The sequence below is a fragment of the Eucyclogobius newberryi genome, unplaced genomic scaffold (assembly GCF_026437365.1).
Source record: "Eucyclogobius newberryi isolate DKJ021-1_F unplaced genomic scaffold, fEucNew1.0.hap1 SCAF_11, whole genome shotgun sequence".
Lineage (NCBI taxonomy): Eukaryota > Metazoa > Chordata > Actinopteri > Gobiiformes > Gobiidae > Eucyclogobius > Eucyclogobius newberryi.
Window position 1 is genome coordinate 18,049,929 of NW_027315735.1, and position 10,440 is coordinate 18,060,368.

General features: G+C 40.1%; 1 protein-coding gene across 1 annotated transcript in view; it reads left to right on the forward strand.

The window, feature by feature from the left end:
• fgfrl1a (fibroblast growth factor receptor like 1a) overlaps positions 1 to 4,004 on the forward strand; it is a 50,549-nt gene extending 46,545 nt beyond the window's left edge. Inside the window, exon 8 of the mRNA XM_072436377.1 lies at positions 334 to 4,004. Within this exon, the coding sequence (XP_072292478.1) occupies positions 334 to 752 (419 nt within the window). The 3' untranslated portion in view covers positions 753 to 4,004. The remainder of the gene's footprint in view (positions 1 to 333) is intronic.
• The last annotated feature ends 6,436 nt before the right edge of the window (positions 4,005 to 10,440 follow it).

Below are 10,440 nucleotides of genomic sequence, written 5' to 3' on the forward strand. Positions count from 1 at the left end.
TACTTAATTTTCAAGCATAACGGTATTGTAAAAACAGCACTTTGTGACAAAATGAAACCACTGCACGCTGTCAACCAATAATACGGTAATACCCTTGTCAAATCAGGTATTGCTTTAGGTCATTAAAAGTATTCCCCAAATGTTTTTCACATTTTTTTTTAATATTTGACCCAAAAAAATTACAAGGACATTATGAGACAAAACACGTACATAACATAAAAGGCAACACTTTACACCAAACAGACTTCACTTTTTGGCATTAATGGACATAAATTTGACATGAACAAACATTACTTTACTGACAAACAGACATTCTTTCTTTGTGTCCCTCAGATGTGAAGCCTCCCATAACTCCCGTGACCACTGCCACATCCCAGGGTTTGCCTTTGCCCGTCATCATTGGGATCCCTGCAGGTGTAGCCTTCATCCTCGGCACCGCGCTCCTGTGGTTCTGCCAATCCAAACGCACCTGCTCCTCTTCCTCCTCCTCCGCCCTCCCCGCCGCTCAGCGCCTTCCCGCCTCCAACCGCGACCGGCCGTGCCCCACCGTCCCAACTCAGCCGGCCAACGGGGATAAAGACTGCGTTTCGTATGAGGACTACGTCGCCCATCAGCAGCTGCTCCTCACACAGGGAGGCACGGGGATAGCGCCCAAGGTCTATCCGAAAATGTACACAGACATACACACGCACACACACTCGCACGTGGACGGGAAAGTGCATCAACACCAGCACATTCACTACCAGTGTTAGCAGAACAGAGCCTAGCTGTGGCACTGGATTGGAAAAGACTCAGAACAAACTGCCAAAAGCAAAAAGATAAGTACATTACTACGGCGTATGGAGGGATAAGGGAACAGACTGTGTCCTCAATGTGCTGCAGCAACGTATGACCTTTTTCAAAAACCCAGCAATGAAGAATGTACAAATACAATACAAAGACATGTTTCCAGCAACTTTCCATTTGGATACAAAGCTCAACGTATCAACAGACTTATCAAGGTAGCAATTCACCGTGGTACACAATCATAGCTTCAGTAATAGCTACTTGTGTATTTAGCATATTTTAATTATAGTGCTTTTTGCCTACAGTTTCATCTTGGCACATTTTTGAGGAACAATACTGTACAACACGTGTAATGTAATAGCTTAATTTCAGAGTGCATCTCAGGCGGATTCTACCCCAAGCCATAAGAACCACAGAACAAGACAAGCTTCACTAAATCTACACCCGGAGAGAGACGAGGGCCAACAGCCGCTCGGTCCAGCTGCTGCGCGGACGCGGATGTCAGAATGAGTTACTGAGCACAGGAGAGTCAGCGCTCCCTTAGCAGATCCATTTCAGAAGCAGAAACAAAATAATTTCAATTTTATACACACTTTTAATACACCCTTTTCCATTTTTTTCCGTTTTGACCACCGTGTTGAGTGAATCTACTGAGTGACAGTTTGTTCTGGATGTGGCATATCCTCGCTGACGTGAAAACAAAGGACTCTGGACATTTGTGGAGTACGAGTTCTCACCTCGCGTCAGCCGTTTAACCTCCTCAGCCCAGAGCGCAAAGGGACCGTGCAGCGGTGAAAACAGTGCCTCAGAACAATTGCTTCCAGATTTTGCAGATTGTTGTTGAATCGTTCACATATTTCTGCTCATCTATTCAGAGATTTAAGGGAGACTTCATCTTTAAGTTTGTAACATAAAGACTTTTGGCGCTGCTCATAATGTTCTGGACAGTACCTGCTTTTGCTATACGGGCCAAGAAATGTTTATGATCCCTTATATAAAAGAAGAAAGCCTGCAAGATTTGAGAATAGTGGCTTTTACTTTTCCTATTTTAAAACTGTGGCACTCCCAATTAGAGAAAACAGTGTTGCTATATTTAAAAGATAAAACATACATACAGACATATTTAAAGCTATATCTTTGGTCTAAGAGATTTATTGAGATATTTTATGACAGACTTATCCCCATGCCATAATTCTATTAAAGAGCACTCTGCAACTTTTCAGGTTAGGGTGGTCTGGCACCTATTCGTCTCCATGGAATATATTGCTGTGCCTTGAATATTTCACAGTGTGGCACTGAACAACTACTTGCCAACAACGCCATCGCCACACCTCGAATAAGATTTACAGGTTTTTGCAGATATAGATGTAGTTTGTAGCCTGTAGAGATGTGTTCTCAGTGTTCCATTAAACCAAATTTTTCTCATTTTGTGCTCCAAAAGTTGTTGTATCAATCCATTCACAGATTCGGCAGATGCTCTCTGAGTTGGATCACGAGCATAGACTGTACGGTCACCACGCACGGCTTCAAATGCGTTTTATTGAGAATAATGAGTGAAATAAACAGCCCTTCTCGGTGTTTAGACCAACATCTGCTTAAAAGCTGAAGTATGAGGGTCGTCTTTTCCTCGTGTCTCCAGATTTTGCGCAGAGCGTGCGTCAGTGTCCAGAGATAAGCCGAGTCCTGCAGCGAGTGGAAGTTTTATAAATCCCACAAATGGCAGAGGGCGGCGTATGCAATGCCCAATGCGTAAGCGAGTACTGTAACTTGACTTAGTGGTGTCACCTAGCCTGTCTCCAATGGGATAGAAAAGTTGAATTAAATTAGAACGATGCAAAGCAATAGCATTTTCATGGAGAAAAGTAGGTCACAAACTCTCAACCTGAAAACAACATAGTGCACCTTTAAATCTTCACATTTCAAGGTGCCAAATTATTTTTATTGATGTAATAAATGTACAGAACTATTATTTTTTATTGTAAATAGCATACCTCAGTACAGTAGCTTTGCTGTGCTTGTTTTTTTCTTTTTTGCGTTCTCTGTCCTCCTATATTCTGTCTTTACTCTTAGCTGGTGTCAAAACATCATCACACCAGAGGTTACTCTTTCGCACTTCCCCAGGTGTCCATGTGGAAGTGTGCGCTCATAGGTTTGACCACTATTCAATAACTGTGTAAAACATTACGCCAAGATAAGATTACGGCCTCAGCTGTTTAGCATTACAACACAACGCATTGAAAAAAGTGTTGACTGTGTCCAGAGACTTACGCACAAGGACTCAGATGTGCAAATGCTGTTGGTGAAGTCATAGGTTATGTTTTAGAAATATACAGTACATCTGTTGCACATGTTGCCAATACTGTTCTGAAATACTAGAAATTAACTCGAATTCTGAATCTAAAAATGCATCTGTATCATTAATTCAAGTGCCGGTAATATTAATATGAAGCATAAGAGATGAATAGTCAATTTGTCTTTCCACTTTCTAGATTGGATATGAGATCAAGTTCAGTGACAATTCAATCAAAAGCCGTCTTGATGACATCTATGTTCAATTAGGACTTAACATTTTAATCTTGTTTCAATTTTATGTTCTCAAAAACGTCATATTTTACCTTTGTTTAAGGATTTCTTTCTATCATTCTGTGGACACTAATCTGGCATAAACAGTGGGTCATGTATGGCACAACAGCTGGAGTACGTTCTTCTGTTATGTTTTGGTTTGTTTCTAATTCCAGTTTGTGCCACTGTTTTTCTCTCGTTCATTCATTTCATGTGTAAAACGAGTTTGTGTGTTAAGCTGAAGGACTGCCATTCACAGAATGTTTAGACAGGTTTGTGCACTTATGTTACCACTAGTATGGACATGGTGTGAAAGTAGATCATAGTGTTTTTGGACCAGACTGTTAGCGTTAGCGTCATTAGCCCATTTTTATTTTCAAACAAATCGACAATGTGTGTCTAATTTATTCTTTCATATACCTGGGCATTATACTACATGTGTTCATATTGTTTTATAGTCATAAAGTGTAAACTATGTAGCAAGTACCATTTCATTGTAATATACTGTATTTATACCTGCTAAATATACAAAATTCTATCAATTTAATCTTTGTATTGACAATCTTGTACAGTCTATTGTCATTTAGGTTATAATTTGGTTTCTCAAGTGTAATCCTGTTACTGGTGCCATTAAAAAAGTTACAACTGTGCTCTTTTATCTGTCTTGTCCTCAGTTGTGAATACTTTACTAAACATTGTGTTTCTCTGGGATTCATTTAGGTGCATGTCCTGCTCTAAATAGTAGTAGACCTTCATTTGTAAGAGCCAGTATTTTGCCTGTCATCGTGTCTGTGTGGGGAGTTGACAGATGGACATGCGTTGCGTGCAGATGCACGGTGTGAAGGCCAGTGTCAGTCTCTCTGACTCATTGGGATGGAGAAGACGATGAAAGAAAATATTGCAGAGAGCATGGGGCATTGTCAAGAGGTACAGGTGGCAAAAGATTAGATTTAAAGTCTTGCATGACCTGATAAACTCTCATTTCAATCACAAGTCAAGTCAACTATGTCTGCCCAAAGTATTAAAAGTAGTAAAAAAAAAAAAGATGAATGTCTTTTTCTGAGCAATTCTTTATTTTATTTTGGCAGAAATGTGTAGAGGAACCAAAGATTGTACTCAAGTAAGAGCAACGTTACTTTAAATTTACTTTAAAATTACTTTTAAATATCACTATTTAAATAAAAGTAAAAGCAGTCCAATAAAACACTCTCTTACACAAATGAGAGCATCAGCATGTATAACAAATGTTTTAAAAAGTTAATATTGCTAACATAAAGCTTTTATTACTTGACTCACAGTGGGAAGAGGAACCTTTACTCAAGTAAGAGTATTGCTACTTCAATCAAAAATATGACTCAAGGAGTAAAACTATGCAGTCAAAAAAAAACTTATCAGAAAAGTAAAATTCCTTCAAAAAGTGATTCATTAGTTATTTAACGACTACATCTTGTTGATAATGGTCTATAAACTATAAATGACTAACCTGTATTTGTAAAGTGGATGTAAACTTTTCTTCACACGTCTCCCCTGTTTGTCCAGAAAAATAGAGCATATCACTAATAAAATCTTGATTTTCCAATGTTTACTTACATTCCCTCAAGAAGCATCTTGAATAAGGCTCAAAACGCCCATCACTGCCTGTCATCAAGAGTGTTTTGTTGGTAGTCATATAACGTTGAGGTTTGTAAGTCCTGTCCCTTTGACTGTAAGCTCTGTGGACAGGCATTATTAGATCTATTAGTGACCTTGAGTTCCCTACAGCGAATATGAAAGTCAGTTGTCTGCGTCTAACTCCGGGTCTACATGTGTCAACCTGACCCTGAGCTAAAACACAGAACAGAATAGATATCAACTTACATGTATGTAAAATGTGGGTTTAATGTGAGCGCTGGTACAGTACAAAGCCAAATCGCACACAGCACTTTGATGGACAAGAAGGTCAAAGTGATTTCAAGCACAAATTCAAAGGCAGAATTACTCCCAGGCTTCCACCATTTTGAAATGATTGCAAAACCATCCAACTGGGTTTTGTGTGACCTGCAAGAGGGATTTACAAAGACCCGGTTTTCAGTGTGTCTGCCCAGTTTCACTTCCAATAAACAAACACAAGAATTTAATCATACATGAAAAGAATGCTGTGAAAGATTATGTTTTTGCTACAACGCGATAAGAAACTTTACAATATTGGCCTTGCAAAGAAAAATAAAAAATCAAGTCAAAATATGTAACTTTCCTGGCGTGGTTTTCATCCTTGACTTTCATTTCTCATTCTTGTCCTATCAGGAGAATAGCTTTTTCCTGTTTTTTTTTGTGTGTGTAACAATGTTTTCTTGTGTGAATTGGATCGAGCTCAGAGGCGGTGTGGGAGGAGAAGCTTTTGAGGGACAGACTGTGGAGGTGGATAGACTAAAAAGGAGGATGACACAGAGAAGAGGTGTAGACAGATTGAGTGGAACTCAACACTTTGGACGGACGAGAGGTGGGAAAGACTCACAGCGATGTGCAGATCCACAGCATGTCGTCACTGAACGGGAGGAGAATCCTGGAGGGTCAATATGAGAACTACTCTAGAAAACAATCCCTCTATAGAGAACATTTTAACCCAAACGAATATGTTGGTACTATAGAACCTTTTGGATACTTCAAGTTTTTTCCATCCTATCCGCTCGGTGGTAGAAAGTTCCTAGTATAGACAAGGTTTGTGGAAAAAATTTACACAGGCACTAGTCGATAATAAAACTAATGTCAAAACAAAATATTCCTTCGAACTAACCAATGGTACAAAATTTGCCTTTTTCTGAATAGCACGGTATTAATCTATAACTAAACTCTGAAACTCTAAAATGAACAGCTCATCTATAACTTAGAGTTGAAAAATACATATCTTTTACAAAATACATCAGCATGCTATTGAGCATCAAGCTTTTTCCTTCCGGATCAAAATCAAAATTAAGTTTGACACGTTTGTATCGTGACAACACTAATGACAAAGTTATGGCTGAGAGACTTCTTCTTCTACAATCACTCACTCACAACATTTATTTGTAGTGAAGCTGGGTGAGTGCCTTGCCCAATAACACATCAACAGTAAACACACTTCCTGTTCAACTTTGTCTTGTTATTTTGTAATGTTTTATATTGTTGTTCATTTATTTTAATTTTGTTTGTACGTATGTATTTATTTATTATTTTTTAACATATTTTACTTGTGCTTGTAAAATATGTACTCTGTGCTGCACTTTGGAGACTTTGTGTGGGTAAAATGTGCTACACGAATAAACTTGGATTGGAAGAGACAACCACTCAACCACTCGAGCCACTGTCAGCCTTTTATAAACTAATATAAACTTAATCTTGAAGTGGAAATTATAGCTGATTTTCCCCCTCAAATATTCATGTGTGTGTGGCCAATGGCTTTTTCCATCTTTACTGCTAAGGCACTTGTCATGTCAAGGTTATTAGACTGATCGATAATTGTAATTATTCAGGTCACAATATGATAGTAAGAAAAAAAAAAAAAAAGTATTTTTTGTATAATTTACACAAAAAATAGACCTAAATGTAAATAACTTTTTAAAATCTGTCTGTTGTTTTGGTCTCATATAACTTTATTTTGTCTTTGAGAGAGTAAAATGTTGTAAAGCTGGTCACAAACATGTGGAATAGAAACATGTTAGACCACGGGAATGAACGAAAATGAAAAACTTCCCACTTGTTGTCTCAATGAGTGGGAAGTCGTTAAATCGTTAAATCCTGTTGTATTTTTCTCCCAATAATCATAACCCTAAAATATGATATTGTGACATCCTCGGTTTACACCAACATAGACGATAAGTAATGTGATTAGACACAAGATAGTTTAGTGTTCTTCTTAATTTGTTGAAAAAGAAAGACACCCCGGTGCGACTGTACGGAGGAGATTCCTGGGCGTGAGTCGACAGCAGCTGTGGTCGGTGTTGATGAGAATCTGTCCAAAGAGGCTTTTCACTGGCATTTAGCTTTAGACTGTGAAAGCCGGCTCAGGTGAATGGAGTCAGTGACCATGAAAAGCTCTCACACGCACACACCGACACACACCTGGGCAAGACAACACCCCCCTGAATCAGCCGAACGAACGACTATAGCTCCACATAGCATAGAGTTGTGTGCACAGATACTTTTTTTTTTTTAAAGGAATAAATGTAGGAATCGCACGCATGAAGCGAAACACCTGGTTGGCTCTGAATCCCGCTTGTGTTTGCATACCTCTCTCCCTGACGGCTCATTCTCCGCCGAGCCACAAAAGCCACTATAAAACCTAAGAAAACACCAAAACACAAAGCTGAACAGGAGCAACGGGAGACTTCCATCCTGTGTCCGCCCTCCTTGTCTTTCTGCATCTGTCTGGAGCAAATGTTTACCTACTTCTTTTAAAAAAAAGAGAGGGATGCCAAGGCCTTTAAAGTCTATCACAGAGCCGTGACAAAGGCTCACTAATCTCTCTGTTGTCCTTCTCTGCCCTTACATCCTGCAAAGTGTGTGTGCGCTAGAGTGAGAAGAGGAAGAAAGTTATAGTCCGGCTTTGTCTAATTGTCTAGGGAGGCAGTAAAATGTTTGTCTGGGTAAAAACTGATAAGGAAGTTGAGGAGTATTTCCACTGTCATCACTCAAGTATGGGACAGATGGAGAGAGCGGGGCCTCTTCAAAGCCTCGCGCCCGGCCTGCCCTCACATGTGGGATGCTTTTGTGTGTTTTGGAGAATACGAGTTCCTGTCACACATGCTCACCTGCTCCTCTTTGACTCAGAACCGCCCCTATTCATTCATTCATTCATCCATTCATACAGTCATTGCTTTTTCCTGTACTTTAAAGACACCGCTATGTGCTCATCCTCCATACACAAGAAGCAGCTGGGAAGGGCAGTTTGTTTGTGGTGATGAGACAGACTCTTCAGACAGTAAGAGCCCTCTGCTCTCTGAGGGGAATGCACACTGCAGCTATGAGAATGTGAATCTAGAGGGGCATCTTCAGGCTAAAGATCCTGCGCAAACATCTGAATTTGTCTTTTAAATTCACTTTATCTACATCATAGAGACAAGCAAGTGCAATCTGTAGTCCCATTACATTATTCTGTCATCTTTATCATGTAATTGTATTTATTATTGTCATGTTGTGAATCTGCTTGACTCCTTCTGCTCTTTATGCAATGGCTTTTTTGGGGACTTACTCACCTAGATTATTTGTCTTAACATTGCCGATGCTAAGACTGTTGTTTCATGTAAAGAATATTTTTTCCCACTGGTTACCGAATCTCTCAACACACAAACTAATTGCACGTCCTCACTTTTGTGTTAACGTCTCTTTCCTAACAGCATGGAAATGTCATTAGGCAAAACCTGCTCAAACTGCAAAGATTTATTGCTCCAGTGGGGGTCACAGCTTTACACACTGAAGATAGATTTTCAGATACAGGTTGGTTTTCAAGTGCATCGTAATTGTTATGCTTTAATGTGTATGCTTTTGTACTCTTAATTTACATGTTTAACAGAAAAAGTGGAGAGAAGGTCATGGGTAACAGTCTCTAGACCTCCACTTAAAGCCTACAGCACTCCTAAGAAAGACAAATAGCTCTGGTGTGAAATCATTTACTTCATGTCGTGTCTTGCCCAAAGGGGATTACACTTACTGCTCCAAAGGTACAAGACTGACAAAGTGTAAAATCTGGATCAGATTAAGGAAGGCACACACACACACACACACATACTTACACACACACACACACACACACACACACATACTTACACACACACACACACACATACTTACACACACACACACACACACACACACATACTTACACACACACACACACACACATACTTACACACACACACACATACTTACACACACACACACACACACATACTTACACACACACACACACACATACTTACACACACACACACACACACATACTCACACACACACACACACACACACACTCACACACACACACACACATACTCACACACACACACACACACACACATACTCACACACACACACACACACACACACACATACACACACACACACATACTCACACACACACACACACACACACACACACACATACACACACACACACATACTCACACACACACACACACACACACACATACTTACACACACACACACACACACATACTCACACACACACACACACGATGGAGATGAAAAAGGAAAATTAAGGACAAGGGAGGGTACAGACAAGCTGTGGGAACACGCTGCTGAATAATTACCAGTGACATCAGAATAGTTTTCTTTAGCTCTGTGAAGTGGCGGGCCTCATTTGTACAGCCCGGAGCCACGCTGCGGCCTGAGAGTGACAGAAAGTGAGTGTACGTGGGGTAAAGTCAAGAGAACTGACTGTGCTTTGGGAATGATGGTGAAATATTTACTGTTTGCATAATCACACCCAAAAAGGAAGCAGTGTACATGGCATTTTCCATAGGACATTTCATATGACATAATAGTTCTCTGCTTTTCAATGTGTGACACTACCACAGCCTTGTCTGCCCCAGGGAGCTATTTCTCTCTAAATGGACGCTTCAAAAACAGGAAACAGCTTTAAATCCCGCTAGAGCGCAAAGAGGGATCAGGCCTACTGGCTCTGTACAATACCCCCCCCCCCCCCCACAGAAACACACCCAGAACACACACACAGTCACACCTGAGCCCCTTTCAATAGACACAGTTCAGCATGCTGACAAGAGGGGACAATGGAGGCCAAATGCCGCTTGACAAAAAGAGAATCTACCTGTCTGAACACATCAGGCTGGCTCGCCACCCATCTCTGCACATCAGCCTCTGCCGTGATGACTTCAGCTGATATCAGGTTCTCTTACAGACACTCGCAGCCTTTACGTAAAACTGTGGGTAAAAAAATTATATTTGCACTAAAAGTCAAAAACCCAATTGTTGCCCAGAAGCTGTTGATTGATAAAACTGAAGTGTTGTGTCTTTGTCAAAACAAAGAGCGTGATAACATTGAAACATGTTATAAATGTAAGCAAAGAGTCAAACCATAAAATAACATGAGACACAAAAATC